Raw genomic sequence first — 20063 nt, 5'->3', positions numbered from 1 at the left:
GCTGTGCCACGGTCGCCACTGGAGTCTTTTGTTTTCTCCGCGGCTCGGTAGAGGCACTCCAGACATCGACTGCGCGGAAGAAACGGCGATAGCCCTGGCGGCCACTACGGGAAAGCGAGAGGAAGATCACGTAACAGACATCCCGGACTCACAAACAGCATGTAGAAATTACCAAAAGGGCCGCATTTCTAAACAAGCCCTGAGCATCCTCGAAAAACTAGACAATTTTCAAGAACTGTACATTGTCTGGGCCCCGGGACACGAGTTCCTGGCGGGTAATGTAGCGGCTAACACCGCTGCCCGAGATCACATTCTCCGGGCTATCCCACCGGGTTCGCGACCACCAGTAGACCAACATGATAGCATCCCGAAAAGATACGCCGATATCCTGAGTCATTACAGACTGGGTAGGAGGATCTACCCTAGAGCACTGCACGGGCCGATTTTTGCGGCCCGGGCCCGGCCCGGGCCCGTTTTTACATTGGGCGGCCCGCCCGAGCCCGATAAAAAACTTTTATGGCGAGACCCGGGCCCGGCCCGGGCCCGGAAATAATCTACGTTACCCGCCCGGCCCGGCCCGCCACCCCTTTACCTTAAGCCCGAGCTCGGCTCGAGCCCGGCTCGAAACCGGCCCAAACCCGGCCCGAGACCGAAAAATACATGTTTTTCAGAGTTGAGAAGCCTGAGAATAACTCGCAGAAAGCCCGAGCCCGGCCCAGGCCCGCGTCAAAAAACCCGAGCCCGGCCCGGGCCCGGGTCAAAAAGCACACGCCGTGCCCGAGCCCGGCCCGAGCCCTTGAAAAAACTGCTCTACCCGGCCCGGCCCGGCCCACGGGCCGGGTCGGGCCCGGGCTTTCGGGTAAGTCCGAGCCCGTGCAGTGCTCTAATCTACCCACCCCCGCATCCCAAGCAGGAAGCTGACCAGAGGCGGTGATCTTCCGCAAACTTCAGACCGGCACATTCCCGCACGGCACCCTGCTACACGCCATGTATCCTACGAGCTATACTCACAAATGCGCCTCCTGCTCTGCGCCCAATACCCTCTACCACATGGTATGGGAATGTCGACAAAACCCATCGACACCACCCATCACCGGGCCAACCGTCGAGTATGGGAGGCCCAGCTGACAAGCCCGAGCCCTGAAGACCAGCATCGCCTGGTGAGCACGGCCAAGCTATCGGCTCAGGCCCACGGCATCCTGGACTAGGGACGCCGCCCACCTCGGACGATCTTACCGTCTGCTCATTTCTCTAAATAAAGATATTCCTCCTCCTCGGTAGAGGTATGCGACAAACGTTTCTAAAACGCTTACCCCCAAAAAAATACAAAAAACGAAACTTCTATCATATTGATTCTTTTTTTTTTTTACAGAAACAAATGCCGGGAAGCCGAGTGACGTCACTGGATAGAAGCATCATCGAAGTTTTGTTACCACCCTTCATTAGATAACAGCTGCATGTGCGCCTTTTTAAACTTGGCGGGTCCGTCAGAACACCGTAAATGTGGCGCCATCTAGATACAGCACGTAGATCTACAAGCACATACAACTGGCGGGAGTATTCGAAAATGAGGTGCAGCTGCCAAGTTGCTTCTAGTGGGTACAGGAACGCATCTCGAGCGGTTTATAGATAACGTTATCTCACAAGATGGACTAGCAGAGTACCTCGGCAGAGCAGCTCAGTCGGCTTGACGTAGATTACCAGGCTTTAATCTCTCTTTTTGTGAGAGGAATACAATGCGCGCTGTACGACCGCGGCCCGCCGAACAAGCACGTTTTGATTGCGGTGTTTAACTTCTCAAAGGAGGCACTTGAGTTGTGAGAAACGCCGTGTAGTGGGGGGGCTCGGGATTAATCTTGAACACCAGGGTTGGCTACTGTGCACCCTACGCTCGGTACAAAATCAAGCAGATACTACTCAAGAATTACCTGGCCGAAATTATCTCACTGCACAGTGTCCGAATAGTAGTACTTGCGTTTTAGAGCGAGTTCCTCCACATTTAGTTTTCACTGCCCAATTCATCAACGGGAATCGCTCGCTTTGACATTTTAAGGTTTATAGTTTACTTGCCCCGTACAATCACTCCAATCAACAACCTCCGATAAGTGTTAGCGCTCATAATTCCTGCGCGCGAGTTAAGAACCTGAGTGCACTTATCGCTATTAAGCCCAATCAATCAATCAATCAATCAATCAAGACTTCCTCGCAGTGGGGTTTTCTTTCTTCTTTTTCGCATAAGCAGATATGGAAAGTAATCTAACATTTTCTTATCGACAGGTGGCAAGTTTACGACACCACACAATATGATAGAACTAAAATGAGTGACATAACAACCTATATGCTTTCATCAGATAACATAGTATACATACAGTCATATACTACAATGACCGGCTTGATTCATCGAGGAACCCAAGGGGCACTCTAAGGCCGCGTGAAAGTCTTGGTAGCTGCGAAGAACGACATTCCAGGTTGTACCGGCCTTAGCCGCCAGCTGGCGGTCCCCGCTCCTTTCGCAAGCTTGCAAGACTAGAAATACGAAAAATAGTTGATCATTGGTCAGATATTTGCCATTGGGAAGCCGCAGGCCCCATGCCTTTCCAGAGCTCGCGGTAGCTTTTCGGAATGTGTTGAAAGCGAACTTCATGGCCAGAGCGTCCGTAAGCTTCGGAAACCACCGCGCGCGCAGCGGAACTTCATGCGGCGATCCACCGAAGCAGCGCTCGGCATCTTCAAATCTGTGTCGTGTCTCGAGGTCGAGCCACGACTCGTCACCAGACGTCGAGTTCGCGTCGGCGAACATCATGTCCAGGACACACTTGACCACGCGGTACGCAGCGCGAGGAACTTGAGCATAGTCGCCCGCAGCGTCCACTCCTGCCGTGATGTTGAACACCAGCAGTGGCACGAAAATGGTACGCACGCTGCCGTCGTAGTAGCAGTCCGTGCTGAAGGCAGAGTGGCTCCACTGCTGCGAATAGTCGCGCGATGCGGTATGCGCAAAGACATGCTCGAAGGTTGCCACGTAGGATCCGAAAGCTGTGTCCGTCGGCTTTATGGTGGGCAGGCTTTGGTAGTATGACCTTAGAAGTGCGTCGTCGTGGATCCACGGTGGAGCCAGCACCTTGAAACGGGTATTGACGAACATCTTCTGGATGGCAGTTCTCGACAAGGCGTTGAAGAGCGGCGACGTCTTTACGCCGTGAAGGAGCTCCCTCGCAGCACTGCTGACCGCGTCGTGGAACTTGAGCGGCGACGCGTGGGCGCTGAGGTTAGTCAGGAACGACACGTAGGCGAGGGGAAACAAGGTCTTCTCAACGACGCGAAGGCAGAGCTTCCAGCGAGGAAGCGAATGTTGAAACTTGCCGAGGACAAGCGGGCCGTAAAAGTCTGTCAGGTCGTTTTGCGGAATGAACGGGGACGTCTGGATCATCAACCTGAGCGAGATGTAATTGAAAACGGTGTGCAACTCCGTGTCTTCGACGAGCTTGACAATCTTGTAGACGAGGTGCGGCGACTGGATCAACACATCTGATCCTGCTCGCGGAGCACGAGGTTCGCTACTTCGAAGTGCTTCGGTAACAAAGGTGAAGAGGTGCGATGACGTATTAGCTCTGGCGATTTGGTAGGACTGTCTTTCGCGAGGCTTCAGTTTGCAAAGCTTTTCAAGATTGCCCGCGAACTTGACAATGCCCAAGGTATAAGCCGCAGGAATAAATTCCTTTCGCAGCGCCTTGACAGCTGAGAACACAGCGTCTGTATAGAGACGCACGGCCTCGTTGACGTCGATGACCCTGTTGCTGGTAAGCATATCGGGCGGCGCGATCAGTACAATGTCCTCGTTCAGAACGCGCGGATTCGCGGCGATGCCAACGTTGAGCAACGCGGAGGTGCCAGTTCTTCGAAGCACTTGACCCGCTGTCTTCCACGCGGATAACGAAGGTCGTGTAGGCGGTGTCATAGGAAAGGTCACCATTGAAGCTTCGGACATAAACGCCAGCAGCGGGTCCCAACCGTCCGACTGAATACGTTTGACGTCCATGCACTTGTCCATTAGATCACGGAGAGGCTGGAGTAAGCTTGAGCCTTGACGCCGGTCTTCGAGAATCGCGTACATTTTTTCTTCGGCATTCGCAACATAATCGTCGTCCGCTGAAACGGAACCGGCCAACGGCGTCGCGGCGAACTGATTTCTCCACTGGCGACAAACGAACATGTAGAAATTGTCGCACGGCCATACGACGTTCCAAGAGAGCAGCTGGTCCAGGAATGCGGCGTCTCTGAGACAAGCGTCCGAAAAGCACGTCCGCGAAGCCTTGAAGGGCGCTCCGACGTCGCGAATGGAGGTGAACAGGTACAGAAGGACGGCAAGGACCGAAGTCACAGCAGCAACAAACATCACAGCGGCAAGCACGTCGTCCCTGCAGGTGCGCTCGGTTGAACTAATGATGTCGGGACTGTCGATAAGGCTCGTGGAGCGTACCTCCTGTAGCGAGCTGTGGGTCGCTCTCGCCAGGTCTAATGTGGGACGAATTTTGGTTCGTCTGCCCGTTAAGGGCATTCGTCTCCTACAGAAGGACTCTAGCATGTCATCCATGGAGAGCTGACCGGACTTGCGGCGTCGAGTCTTTAGGGCCGCAATTGTCAGTTCTTCTGGACAGCTAGGACGTACTCGGGGCATTTCTGTTTCGTGAATCCCTCGTGAACGCTCGGACGTGTTCCTGTGAACGACAGTACGAGTTGCCTTGTGCTTGTCCGCTTCTGCCCACACAGGCTCCTTGTTTGAGGTAGCAGAAAACCTGGTCTCTGGAGATTCCTCGACATCACGCGGTAGTTCCAGAAGCGATCTCCCTTCACTGGTGGTCTCAAAGACAAGATGCTGCGAGTCACTAGAAGAAGCGTTGGAAAGTTCCTCGCAAGACTCGAAAGGAGTAGCCTCTGTCAACGACGACGTTTTTGTACGCTCCGCGTCACCCCTGCTCACAAACTTGCAGCGAAATGGTTGTCCGTGACATTCTCGTAGTAAGAAGCCTTCCAGTCCCATATCGGCGAGGGAATGGAGGGACGACGACGGAATTTCGCTTTCTCTTCCCTCGTGAGGATTGTGCCTCCGCTTGCTTGCTTGCCTCCGCTCTTCAGCCTGCATGGTTCTTCTTCTCCTTCTTCTTCCACTCCAAACGTGACAGGTATAGGTAGGTGGTTGAAGAGTGGTGATTAATGAAACAGACCAAACTGACACAGCATGCACAGCAGTACAGACAGGGTAAATCACGCTAATTAATATGCAAAGCATGTGGACAGTGAGAATGAAGGAAGGGTGACGGAGTAAATTGGCAGGTGATTTGCCAGGTTGTGGTCGTTGTTGCTGCGTATACAGGTGTCCCAACTATTATGCACCAAGATTTTAAAATATGCAAATGCCACGTAGCTGGACAGAACCAACGTAACGTTATTTGCCGCCGCTTGAAGATACTTTTTTACATTGCGCTTAATTACATAATTAGTCTTAATTAATCAACTTCTCTGATATTATAATTTGATTAAAAGTGTCTAATGAGAAAATTGTAGAGCAACATGAAAAACTCCCGATACAGCTTTCTGTTGCGCAATACGTGCTACATAAACGTGTTTTTCTGAGCGTGAAAGCCCGCAAATACACGAAAAGGGCCTCGAGCGGGTAGTCGTGCGGCAATTTGGGTGCATTCGCAGGCTTCTTTCACGCTCAGAAAAACACTTTTAAGCATGAAATGCTTTTAGCTCCAGTTGTCGGCGACCTTCAAATGACCTTGAGCCAAAAGCCAGAGCCGTTATCCGGGCACTCAAACGTGAACATCAGGGCATCGTTGCGAGGACAAAACGATATCTGGGCAACCAGTCAAAAATTAAGAAAATGCGGTCTCTGGCCCTCAACCCTTCGTACAGGACCGCATTACATACGCTGGTTACTGCCCAAAAACTTGCAAGAAATATTGCTTCCGAGTTTTTCCTAATGTTTGTCCACAATATCACTCGAGCTGTAACTTCTAGTACGCTGAAGTTTTATTGGTCATTTCCAATAACGACGTTCAAAATGCAGATACAGGGCACCATACACTTGATTGTCATCTTTTGGCGCTGATACAGGGTTGCCTGTGCTCTTTTGAACCCCAGCGGTCCATGAGTTCCTCCGCGGCGCAGGTTTCGCGTCACCTCTAGAGATGGCGCCACACTGCGTGGCGCCTCCTTCAGGCGCTTTTCTTCTTCTAGCTGGGCAGTGCGCTTTGTCTCCTTGGCGTCTTTCGCTGGCTGTCATGCCGCCTTCAACCGGTTTTCTTCTAGCTGGGCAGCGTCCATATGAACCAGTGCACAGTATGGCGTGTAGCGGTGTGGTGCGGTGTGGTGTGGTGGGGTGTGCCGTTGCGAACATGCACTACACCCATTTCAAGACTTTGGCCAGTATCATCTATAACCAATCTGCTTTGCCGGTAGCCATTTCATGCTTATATCCACTCTGGATTACGGGAGCGCCAGCAATTTTTATGTAGCATGTGTTGAGTAACAGAAAGCTGTATCGGCAGTTTTGCATGTTGCTCGACAATTTTCGTATTGACACTTTCCGTCTAATTATACATCATATTTGAGAAGATTATTAATTAATTAAGACTAATTAGGTGGAATGCAAGAAATAACTTGAGTATCTCCAAGCGACGACAAACAAGATTACCTTGGTTCTGTCCAGCTGGCATTTGCATATTTTCAAATATTGGTGCATGATAGTTGGGACATCCTGTATAATATAAATGGCACGTACCCACCAGGGAGAATAGGCCAGGGTTCACCAAGAAAACATCAAGAGAAGATCTCACTTTCCCGTTAACTTATAGTAAATATTATCAACATATATAAAACAACGTAAAGCTATGCAAAAGCGATAAGGTCAGGTACACGATAGCGCGCTGTCCTCTCCTTTCGGCACGAATGGCGTACATCCTTGCGTTGCAAAGTCCCCCATTCAACTTTTACCCCCAAAGGTCTGGTCTTGCTCTGTTCTCATTGTCATTCCTCTAATGATACTGAATTTTGAGAACATTTCGAAAGTTTGAACTGAACTTGACTCTTTCGGTGATACTTTGTCGTTACCGCTCTGGGTATTACCATATGTGTGAAGTCATTTTCGATTTCCTGGGCCAGACAAGAACAGCTTGATTAACGCCTGTTCTTGGCCGATCTTCCAGAATGTGCTACGACATTAGACTGAGTAACAGCCAACCAACTAACCAATCCTTACAGCGAGATCCGGAAAACAGCAGCGCGCGGCACACCACACAGGGTAACAGGTACGTGAGGCACTCGATCCTAGCACCACTGTCTCTATCGAGCGGAAGATGTCGGCACGTACATCCTCACTCCCGCACTTAAAGACAACTGCAACGCAATTTCACTTCGGGTAAATTTGTTATAAATGAGTACTATATATACCACTAAAACAATCTAGGACAAACCACAGGTTTAGTAATTGCACATTTTTTACGTTGGCAACCTTTAAACAGCACATACGCAGACGACGCGTGCACCTGGTGGTTGTCGCTATAACGTAAGTCACAGCACGCCACCTCCGAGATTTTTCAGCACGCCGTGGACAGCCGTGGGTGGCGCCTTGTCTCAGAGGCCATGCCGAGAATCCGCGCGTTCTAGTTAATGCTTCAGTTCCGGGGAGCGAAAAATGGCGGAATTTTTTTTTTTTTCAATTGCGGTATCAAAAGGGGCTATTTTTGCGAGCTTTTCGTGACGCAGCCGCTCGTATTTCAAACGTCAAATTTTGCAAGAAGACACTATCAAATACTCGTATTAGGGTTTTAACGCGGTCCGAAATTTCGTCACAGTTGGCCTTTAAAAAAGATCAACGGTCCTTCCTGAGCGTGATGGCATAAATAAATGTGAGAAAGAAAGTATGCAGATCCAACGCACATTTTGCAATCTATGTGAAGCGAAGCTACCGTGAAGCAGTTAATGAAACGATATAAATTTGCCAGTTCCATGCTTGCGTAATTGGCGTAATGGAAACTGGCCGGCGGGCATGTGCTCTCGTGCACCCTTGCTACTATTATATCGGGTTGTATTTCTTCTTCATCATCATCATCAATATATATATATATATATATATATATATATATATATATATATATGACGCGATCATCATCATCAACAACACGCTGCGATCATCTTAAAAACAGATAGTTGGTGTTGGCATGATATAAGTATACCTGTGATTGTGGCTTAATGGTTAGGAAAGTAGACGAAGAAAGGTTTGCTTTATTACAGGAATTCTGCTCTTGGTGACGTATCTTTGTTGCAATGCGAATATTTTGGTATGAGTTTGTTTTTATCACTGTGTAATTTCGCAGAAAAGAAAGCCAGCCGTCTGGACACCTCTAAGGGTAGTAAAGAGGGTAGTGCTGTCCAGCGTGCCAGCTACTATTTGGCAAGACAGCAGCAGCACCCACCCACGGTCGGTAAAGTTCGGGAGGGTTCGCAAAGAAAGCTTCGCTTCAAAACATAAGGAGCGTGAGTCATTTATAACATACGAACCTGAGAGCAAAATACAAACACCGTCGTGAAAACGTTCAGGCGCAACCAAGGGTGAAACAGAAGGAAAGGGACCAACTGCACATAAGCCCCAACGCCACTCTGCGTCACATGAAATCGCATGCAAGATGGCTTATAAGCAGAGAGAGAGAGAGGGGGGGGATATAAGGAAGGCAGGGATGTTAACCAGTCAAGAGTCCGGTTGGCTACCCTACGCTGGGGGAAGGGAGAAGGGGAAAAGAATGAAGGGAGAGAGAGAGGGTCGGTGTGGAGACGTGCACGGACCGTACTGCAGAGCCAAAGGCGCTCGTACAAACCAGACGCTCTCAGAAAGCACAAAAGTATGCGCTGGAAAACAAATAAACTACCTAACAGAATTCCAGAAGTAATTCCGACAACCTTGCCTAAATTAATGCTTGCCTTTTTCTGTACATTAAGAAAGCGCGGTTAAAGGGTCCATTACGCAGGGAAAGGGGGGCTTCTTCGACAATGGACTCGGCGTTGTGACCTCCCTCCGAAGGAATGAACGAGATTTTGTCGACAGCCGTTAGTGAGAACGGTTGACTGTAGAGCAATAAACAACATGTTCGCCTACGTGACCATGAGTTTCATGCAAGAGGCACAGAGAGAGATAAGGAAGGGCATGAATGTCATTTGCTACCCTACATTGGTAAAGACTGACAAAAAATTAATAATCAAGAAAGAGAAGGAAGATAACACGGTGCGCGCCGAAACTTTACACACAGTACGAGTCATGATTTGAGGCAACAACTACTACACGCTGGACACTCTAACACCTCTTTCGCGGGACCGCAGCGTTAGAATGTGAAAGCCCCGTAGAGTACTGGCGATACGCGATCGTGACGTTATGGTGATGTAAAATTTCCGGAAATTTTGAAGCCGTGAAAAAAAAACAATGAAAAGAAGAGTCTTTCTTCGGAAATATTGGAGACATTGGAAGGATATCGAGCCTTTCTTAGCAAACGGAAGTAAACATAATAGCAGACGATGGTGCATGCAATGACGTGTTTATAGAGGTTTTGGCAAGATTAGGACGTTCTATAATACATAATCCACTTTATGCACACTTCAGCGCAAACCACACACGGACGTAGAGAGAAAGGTTTGCGCACGCCACCTGGTACGTGACAAGCACAGAAATCAGTTCGTATCTTATGACGAGGGTGCAGTGTAGTACTGTGTGCCCCTGTCCTGCGGGAAAGAATACGCGGGCCAGACGGGCATGGGCCTCAACGAGAGATTGTGTGAGCGCCAAAATAACGTTGGAAAACTTGCTTTGTCTGATCACCTTGCTGCGCATTGCGCTCGCTGCGGATGCAAGCCTCTGCTTAGCCATACTCGTCCACTGGCCAGAAACTCTGAGCAGCTTACCAGGGAAATACTAGAAGCTCTAGCGATTAAGGTTAGGTTAGGTAGAGCGCCCGCCTCGGCTGCGGGAGGCTATGGGTTCGATTCCCGCCGCCGCCCGGCACCCACTGGTTCAAATGGGTACAAGCGTGCCCCGGCCTGGCGTTCGGCTTTCTTCTGGGGTGATGCGCTTGGGAAAGGAGCCTGCGCCCTGAATTCCCGTCGAAACCAACGTGAGCACGGAAAACAAGTGATGTCTGGGCCGCTCCCATGGCGGTCATTTCCCATGTGGCGCCCCAAGCACCTATTGAGGTGGGGGCGCCTTCGGGTTGAGGTCAAACACCCCTTTCCAAGCGTTGAGGTCCCATAATGGCCGAGCACCAGGCCGGGAGCGCGCTTGTACCTATTTTGCCGGTAGGTACCCGGCGGCAGCACTTGCCTCCCACAGCCGCGGCGGATGCTCGTCTACAAGGCCGTCTGTGGTTGGACAAGAGGCGCCCAGAGACAAGAGCTGAAATTCCTATTGGGCCCTCTTTCAAGATGTGGACCCCCACGACAGCCGAGCACCAGGCCAGGGGACATCTCTACCCATTAGAAAAACCGGTAGGTTCCCAGCGGCACAGGGATTTGAGCTCGGTACCTCCCGCATACGAGGCGCATGCTCTACCGCTAGGCCATCGCTGCGAGGAGGAAGAGTGCATTTTTTGTCGCGATAGCAGCCTATGTCAGTTGAAATTGCTGGGTTGGTCTGGTTGTGCGACTTTCTTCATTTTTCTTTTCTTTTAATGTTGTGCGGCGATATATGTTTCAAACCACGTGCAATAAATCCTCAGTTAGTTAGCGCTGTGTCCCGTACTTTCTGCTTACGCTTACTAGCCCAACCGTATGTCCTCGTGAAATTACCCAGTGTTTCATTCACACTGAGTTTCTTGGTAGCTTCAGGAATTCTCGTGTGACGACCACGAAAGCTGTGCGTTTCTATTTTATTACGGATGTGAGGCTGGTGTATTTTCTCCACACTTCCGGAACTTTAGTTTTTCAGATTGCGTGAGGGTACCTTTATACGTACGGAACGATGGGAAAAGAGCTGTCATAAATTTATAAATTATCTTTTGGGACCCCCTTGAAACCAGTTAACGATGGTAAAATATTCTTCCAGAGTTGTTTTTATTCATTCTATTGACATAAAATGGTGAATAATTGAAGAAATAAAGACCCAACATTTTGTTCTCTAAATTTCTAGTCGAAATCTAAGCGCCATAACGTAAGTGCGAGGTCATGAATTTCAATTCTTTTCTTTCTTGTATTTGGACCATTTTGTGCCCGTACAGGTAAGTTCTTGCAATTTCTAGGTTGACCCTTTGGTTCGTACCGAACGCAGTGCAGTCCTTTAATGAAAAAAGATTCACCGACGTTTTACGATACTCCTTAATGAGAAATTTGAGTGCAGCTCCATACGTGTTTTAATTTCGCGATATATTGGCTGGCGCTGACAATTACTGTCTCGTGCGGCACGTTGCAAACGGAGCCAAGTGCGGCACGACTGCCTCGCTAATCTGGAGATCGCGAGAGCCAGCGCGTGGGTCACGCGCGGGCGCGATTCACAGCGGCCGCCGACGACAGAAGTCCCCAGACGACGCGCGCTATTCTGGCGCCATATCGTAGCCATCGACGCCGCACTGCGCTTTTCTTCTCACGCTTTCGCCATACCCTCCCCCGCTTTCCGCCTCATGGTCCCGCTGCACCAGCCTCTCCGCTTTCCTCCTCGCGTCTTTCATCCCCCGCTCCGCGTTCGCTCTTTCATCCTTCGTTGCGCTCGTTTGCTCGGTTACAAGTGACAACGGCGATGCCGCAGGGCCGCCGCAGGAATGGGTGCCTAAGAGTTGCGCTCTAAAACAATTAAATGTAGGTACACGCAAATGATGTTGAAATCCATGCCGCTTTCACAAGCCAGTGCTAGCAGCGTTACCACCTGGATTTTGTTTTTGCACCTTTTCTACCTTACCAAGCTTCCTTACCTTACCAAGCTTCCTTACCTTACCAAGCTTCCTACCTTACCAAGCTTTCTACCTTACCAAGCTTCCTACTATGGTTATTTAATTGTTAAGTGACATCTGCCATTTTCGTTTCGTTTACCATTTGTCATGGCGCTCTTTGGCCATACCTGGCCCTCGCGCCATAAAACACCACACATCATCATCACATGCTCACGGTTTTCTCTCCCTCGTTTGATGATATAGTAAGGACGGTTCTTGGTTAGTTTGATGATCGCTTGTCGCAATCTTGTTTTACATTGTTACCCAGCAGATATTTTTTCGTGTGTTTATCGGCACATGTGACAGTGACAATGCGGGCACGTGTTCAGGATCCTGAATGAAATATATGCCGCTTGCTTTTCCAGAAATAAACAGTTGGCAGTCTGCGCTCGTGGCGTCATGTTTGTTTCTTTCTTGTGTCCTCGCTTTTTTTTTTTCGCGACGTAATATAAACGTCTACAAGCTTCCTACCCACGGTACACTGTAAACGGAAATAACTCTCAGGTGGGAGTATAATGCTTGTCCTCTAGCGATCCCCCGGTTGGGAGTTTATTATGCTCCGAATGATCGGAGTATAATTTTTACTCCGTGCGGGCGGAATTTTTGCGTGGTGCCTTCGGAGATTTTTTTTTCTGTCATTTTTATTTTTTACTTCGAGCTGGACGGAGTTTTTTCGAGGTGCACCGGGAGTATAAAAAAAGACACGTCAATTTGCGTGGAGAATTTTTATGTAGAGGCTTCGGGTCAAATTCCGAAATATACGCACAAGAATAAGCCAAATTCTGCGAAACAAGTGAACGAGACCAGACAGACCAAGCAATACATAAACACAAACATTTGAGAAACACCCGATAAAGAGCTGTGAAGGACATCCAACGGACACTTGACACCCAACAAGAAGCAACCCTGCCAGTATATATAGCCACGATAATGTGGGCCTCGAAACGGCCTAGCGAGCAGCTGTAGTGTTTTCAGAATTACGACTCAGAGGCTCGCACATATGAGATCGGCCTCTCTGAAAATAGCATGAAACCTAAATCCACACGGAACTGTTAATTTAGAATATTGAAAAAACAACGTTCATGGCATAATTTTTCAAAATTAGAATGCCATTCCGTGAGCGCTGAAGCGACTTCGCACACTGCCGGCGTCCGCGGCCAAAAAGTAGTGCGTTAGTTACAGTACGCAAGAAAAATGTACGTGCGCGTGCTTCATGACAAAATTAGCTTCGTGCGAAAGAATTGTGGCAGGACAACAATTCATTACATGTCAGCATGACCCGTAGCAGCCTACGTAACACCGACAATTGCGTAGTCATACATTTTTTTGACCGCACTACTTGCTCCGCGTCCAAGCAATGTCTCTCGGCTGTGAAACGGAGCCATATCGCAGATCTGGCAAACGAATCCTCAGGCTCGGAGCCAGCCGGTATGCTCCTAAATCAGTATGTTGGATGGAGCATGATGTTAATACAATATCCGAAGCAACGACGTGATCAAAACAGAACTGCGCGATAACAATTCAATTCACATCGCTCAGTAAGAAGCTTTATTCACAGTACGTACTTACGTCCTACCGTATTTCTTGGGCGAGGATATCCGTACACAGATTCATAAAAGAGTTGCTTGCACCACGGTCTAACTCACTGGCAGCACAGCACCATGACGAAGTCGGAATAGGGCATTCATGTGCGGCTATCACGGACGTTGTCGCTCGAACAGTGGCTGCTGTTGCCATTGCTACGCGGCACTTTACACCGGACGTTGTCAGAATATACTCAAAAGGACATAAAAGTGGTATTGAACACACTGAGGAACACAAGCCAAGGTCACGCAACACGGAAGCACAGCCAGAAACCCGAGCCGACATCACGAGTCAACCGGCAGCTTCGTGGGTACAACTAAGCCTTATTTCCGCACTTGAAATCGTTGCTCTTGCATTCATCGTTGTCAGCAGAGTGATCACAGCTAACGCACATGAAGATGAGATACAGTGAGCTTCAGGCACGCCTATAACACTTTCTGGAAGGAAGTATAGGAAAGAAAATCGGCGAAACGCTGGCACGGAACGACACTTCACAGATGTAAACAAACCGTCAGCCATGAGCACCGCCGACTCCGCCGAACGCGGCCGGTCGCTGGCCGCGGCGCACAGCCTTATGGAAGCACCACGTGACCAACCTTCCGGCGGGGGAGTTTTTAAAACACCCTGTGCGGAGTTCCCGGGGAGAACAAAATTTTGAAGGCGGAGTAAAATCACGCCCTTATCCTCCCACAGGTTGTGAGCGGAGTGAACGAGGGAATGCCGTTGTAGTCCTCCCTACATCGGAATGAATATTCAAGGATGGGAGTATATAGGGCACATCACCTTGTTACAATTCCCATGTGGGGGTATTTTCGTTTACCGTGTATGCTGATAACGGATCCGGTCGTATGAATTTTTCTCAGATTTTTTCCCACCAATACTGTAAACGTCTCTTGCTAATCTCGACTGCTGACCGGTTGATGCTTCCGTCCGTTTCAATCCAAGCGCTTCTTGCTGGAAGGCGTGCGTTACCTCCCGGTCTGACTGGGTCAGTTGCTTCGCATTACAGTAGTATGAGCTGATGATGATTAGTGGTCTCCGGATTCTCTCGCTGGAGCATACACTAACCATAACCAACCAGCCGGACTGTTGTTCCGCCAAACAGCTCGAGCCTGAAATAGCAAGACTTGGTGTTGTCGTACAGATTTCCTCTTCTAATTTCTTTCTTCTCTTTATTGCAAATCTCCATGGTCTTTCTTGCTTCTATTCTTTACATCTAATTTCCTGTCTCTGTTTTTCTTATTGCTTTATGATGACTCCTGGTTGTCTATCTACACTTTCAATTACACTGTACTTGGTTGCCGACTTTCGTGACCCCTCTTCCTGCAGTCTGTGTGCGCGCTTTTCAGGTACAAATACTTATGTACTTTAGCGGCACATTTATTTTCGATCCGCGATTTTCATTATTTCTGCAATATTAATTCTGCTCTGCGCTTCTCAGACTTCAGACAAAACCCAACCCAGGTCACCCTCCACTGCCTCATGTCTGGGACTGCAGAGAAGACTCCGCTTAGAGGGAGAAATGCAGTCGGTGAACGAGGTTCGAAAATGTCCTTGCAGGGCAGCCGACTTACATATTTTTGGAAATAGCCAATATTGCGAAAAGCAATATCACCACTCAGCTTAACGAGGAGCACGATTCGGATAAGAAACAAAGAACCGCCCCAGTTACTTGCTTTGCTTTGACTTGCAAGCACCACGAGGTCAGCGGTCTAGTTCCATGTCAAATTAGAAAATTTGCAGGTGTCATTGCTGTCGATAAGTGGACTGAACTATGAGGCAATCGTACAGTTGAGCAGGCGCCTCTTAGAAGGTGTGTTTCAATAACAAAATCTTCTAATGGAATTGAAAGGACGTCGTCCAATCGAACCAGCGTTGTCCTGTGCGTTTCTGTTTCTTGTGCTCGTGTTCGGTAATTGCTGGAACCCGCTAAACTGTCGATCGGGCATATTCGAGGAAAGCGACCTACGAATATCTAATCGAATCGCAAATATTTTCTCATTTCTAAATAAATTAAATCCAGTTATTCGTGGAGAGAGTTTAGAAAAAAATATTAACGACGATTCTTATTTTACGATGCATGTAATGCCGTTTTATAAGTGCACTTGATCTCATGAACAAAAAAAGCTGATAAACAAGAATCATTTGAAGGGGGATCGTATCTGATCCACCATGAAAATGGCAGCAATTGAAACACAGGAACAGCGGGTTTTATATGTTGAAGTGCAATTATGCAACAAATCACATTTTAAATGGCTGAAAACATGCTGACATCGTTCAAACACGTAATAAATTGCTTTGTTTAAGTTTACTAATTCACCTCGTAGGCTGGGCTGCCTAAAAGCAACTAATCCTTAAGGCGTGATTGGAAGTTTTTTTAGTAGAAGTCAGTTTACTCCATGGTGTTGCTTATATACAGGCGTCTCTATAGAGCGGGCGCGGCTCACCTAGAGCGAATTCATTCGCAAATGTCACCACCTGCGTCTGCCTTTCTCCCCATAGACTTCAATAAGTGTTGCCGGCCCTCTTTTTTGTTCCAACATAAACGAATATGACAACAGCGTGTAGCGAATTCTCGAATCGTATTCGATTCATATTCGTCACTTAGAATATTCGCTCACACATGCTCGCGCTTTCACTCTGATATTGTCTTTACTGGTTCATATGCGTGTATTTTAACTGAACCGCCAGCTTCGGGATGTAGCTTTTAAAACCCGTTGCGTCCGTTTATCATGACACTGAATCTGTAGCGATGAATTACCCTTCTGCAATATAACAGAAAGGCACTCTTATTATTGGGGGAGGCGTGATACGCCCAAAAAAAGGGCAAAGAAGAGACGTCCCTAAATTAGACGGCGTCTCCTAGGCCCCAGTTAATGTTTCATCGATAATGGTGGACTAGATTGTGGTAATTCGAAAGGAGCCAAAGACTGAACACAGCCTGATTAGAGAAGATTTACCTCACCACTGTCTTCAGCTAAGTGGTTCAAACTTGAGCCCGCAATTGCGTTTTTCTTCATTTTTCTTTTTTTATTAGTACCTTTAGGCTGCATATAACTTCTTGTTTTTTTTTATAACTGCGAACTATTTCTAAACAGACCCCATCAAAATTAATGATGTCATGAAGCTAATACGTTCAAGTTGACGGCGGCATCTGTTAATTTTTCTATAGTTTATCATGGTGCATCCCAAGTCAGATTGTTATTTTCAGCGTTTTAGAAATGTAACTTGCCATGTGAGTTTCACTGAATATTTCCCGTTATTGTCCCTTTAATTCTATTAGTGCTCAATTGGGAAGACATTCTTTGTCAGAAGGGAATCACGTGCGCAATCCATACCAGCTTTGCAACGTATGTTCCGCAAGCAGCGCACACTAGCATGAGAAGGAAGCATCGTTTTATCTCTAAGTATCGTGCGCCAAGAGGTGACTCATTCGCAGTTACCACTGATACTTGACCTTTGACTTTGCAAACAAACATGCGTGTACAATTTTTTAAAATTTTTTTTCGAGAAATTCCGACTGACATCTCAGCATCTAACAATTTCTACTTGGCACCAATGCTTTCTAATCAAAGATAATTTGTTCTCTACATGATGAACTAGACTTTAGTATACACTACATATCCAGTCACATTGATCATCATCAGAAAGTAGGGATCCCGTTGTGCGACTCGAAGACATTTCTTCATTCAGTTATGCCTCCTACATACAAGGGAAGTGACTTTCCACTGATGTTTTTTTATTACTGGTGACCAGACGTCTCGTGAAGTTTTAGAAATCATTATGCAGCAAAAAGCTTCATTTTACAACAGCTAATATTCACTGCTTTCTCATCCTTTCTCTTGTATTAAAACATCCACTCTCTTGTGTACTTGCACCACCCTGAGGGTGCACATATTAAATAAATAAGTCTATAACTGAGTAAGCAGGTAAAGAAGATGAGCTGGTCGCAGCGTTTGCTAAAGTCTCGTCTATATCTCTTCCACCTTTTCTAAAGCGAATTGTACTTTTCCTTTTAAGTACGTTGCAGTCCGGTACTGCAACCTACTGCTTTGCAAGAGCCAGCAACTATTGGTTTATAGCGATGCCTTCTTTTCGAACCCTCCCGGACGTTTCTGACCATGGCTGATGTCTGAGTGGGTGCTGCAGCTGCCGTCCCGCGAAGTAGGTCGGACGCAGGATAGCGCTGCCATCTTTACTACCCGTATTAGCGTACAGGCTGCTGGCCTTGATTTTTACGGAATTACTCAGTGATAACTCAAAAAGATCCCTAAAAGTCATAATTATTTCGAAAAATGTACGTCAAGAGCATATGTCCTTTACTAAAGCAACCTTTTTAACCTTTGTGTGCCTACTATTCCAACCATTAACTCTTTCCCCACGATGGCGAAAATAGGTGTTTTTGTAGGTTACGACAGATGTTTTTTTTTTTTGAACGAACTACTGCACTCAATATTTATTGTAATACATAAACAGAAAGCAAAATGAATGCACTTTTCACGCATAAAAATTTTATTAACGAGATATATGTCATAAAAAAAGACATAAACTGCTAAAATCAAGGTTGTGCGATAAAATTGAACAAACTTTGTAAAGACATGCTTGTATCTACTAAGGAAAAAATGTTACAAAAATTATGAGATATACAAAATGTATTGCCGTCTATTAGGCACTATGTCTGAAAAAAAAACAATTTTTGATTGAACAGGTATTCCGCTATAAAATTTTACTGCAAGCACTACAATTGGGCTTGCCGGGCTAATAAAATTTTACAGAATTTTACAGTTACCACAGATACTACTGATACGAAGGCGCAGCAGCTCATTGTAATAGAAAACGCCACGAAGCGACGTCGCACTTGCCAGGCACCGCAAGGGACCGACACCTCCGGATACACTGCGACGGCTGTGGCCAACCTTGGTCGCGCGCGCGCGGATGGGTGTTATGACGTCAAATTTCAGCTTCTGCTGGCGTCCGTTTGGAGGCAAGATATGCAATAGAAAATTAAAAAAAATGTTTCTCGTTCTTTTTTTCAATGCAGCTTGTTGTATTCATCGTTTTCAACAGTTCAACTTTTGTTCCGACGCAAAAAACCACCCGCCAACTTTTGTGTCCGTATCCCTTTAAAGGTTCGAATGAATTAATGCGAACCATCGTGTGGCTCACACAAGCCACTTTGGAGGCAGGTTGGTCTAGCCTCCTGTCGCGCGTTGTGTTGGAGCTCTTCAGTAAAAAAAAAATCCCAGGTGTCCTTAGCTATCGCCTATGAGACGCGCAGGCGAAAGCCTTGTAAAGCCTACTGTAATTCACCTTTATCCGCCTTAATCGACCTTATTCTGCCCGAATCCTCCTTAATACACCCTAATCCACCTTAATGCATCTTCATCCTCCTTTATTCACTTTAATCGACCTTAATGCACCCTAATCCACCTAAATACAATCACTAATCAATCATTGATTCACTTTGCTAATAAATAATTATCTCTTATACACGGCTGGACATGTTTGGTTCACTGTTGGCCTTCCTTGGGTCACGTGACTTTCTGTATCTCACAACGCGACCTTGAAACAGAGATCTAAGGCTTTCACCTTAAAAATGTGTCATATCTATTGCATTATGGCCCGCAGCCAATTACGCAAGTCTCGACACATAGTATGAAAGACTCGCAATTTCATGTAGTCGGTTGAATGACGTCAATCTGATGTTCTCCCTTCAGATTCGAAGAACCCACGTCTTTCTTCTTGACCCGTCGCGCTTACCGGACGGTATAGCGAAGAGTGTTTTGCCTTTGCTGAATCTCTCTCGACATCCGAAGGCGCAGCAGCTCATTGTAATGGAAAACGCCACGAAGTGACGTCGCACTTGCCATAAAACTTAGTTCAGGGCGTTAGCAGACAACAAAGAACGCACACGGATGGACAACGGCGTAAACATGCGCTCCTTGGCAGTCGGTCGACGCTTCTGAAGCATAAATGGTGGTGGAGCGCAACTTTAACTCTTTCCCTACCATGGGGAAAATAGGTGTTTTTGTATGTTACGGCAGATGTCTTTTTCTGAAGGAACTACTCCACTCAATATTTAATGTAATACATGAACAGAAAGCACGATGAATTCACTATTCACGCATAGAATTTTATTAACGAGATGTAAGTCGTAAAAAAGATATAAATTGTTAAAATCCACATTGTGCGATAAAATTGAACAAAATTTGTAATGACGCGCTTGGGTACCTACTAGGAAAAAATGGTACAAAAATTATGAGATATACAAAATGTATTGCAGTCTGCTAGGCACTATCTCCGACAAAAATAAAAATTTTCATTGAACGGGTATTTCGCTACAAAAATTTTAACTGCACGCACTGCAGTTGGGCGTGCCGGCAGGCACGCCCAACGGCCGGCGAGTTTCCGGGCTGGTTTGCATCGTCGTCACTTTCAGACTGAAAGTCCGACAGGAAGTCAGCGTCCTCTTATTCGCTGCTATTCGATGTATCGATAATATCAGCCGCAGAG

At 47.2% G+C, this 20063-nt stretch overlaps 1 protein-coding gene across 1 annotated transcript; it reads right to left on the bottom strand.

The window, feature by feature from the left end:
* Positions 1 to 2371: 2371 nt before the first annotated feature.
* On the bottom strand, positions 2372 to 5143 carry LOC119440718 (uncharacterized). Its single transcript, XM_037705603.1, has one exon. The coding sequence runs from the start codon at positions 5141 to 5143 to the stop codon at positions 2372 to 2374; it is 2772 nt and encodes a 923-aa protein (XP_037561531.1).
* Between the last annotated feature and the right edge of the window lie 14920 nt (positions 5144 to 20063).

The sequence above is a fragment of the Dermacentor silvarum genome, chromosome 2 (assembly GCF_013339745.2).
Source record: "Dermacentor silvarum isolate Dsil-2018 chromosome 2, BIME_Dsil_1.4, whole genome shotgun sequence".
NCBI classification, from domain to species: domain Eukaryota; kingdom Metazoa; phylum Arthropoda; class Arachnida; order Ixodida; family Ixodidae; genus Dermacentor; species Dermacentor silvarum.
The sequence above is the reverse complement of the archived record's forward strand: the minus strand, read 5'-3'. Positions and strand labels throughout refer to the sequence as shown.

Excerpts from the sequence above, each read along its gene's own strand:
- LOC119440718 (XM_037705603.1), bottom strand. The coding sequence starts at position 5,143 with ATGCAGGCTGAAGAGCGGAGGCAAGCAAGCAAGCGGAGGCACAATCCT.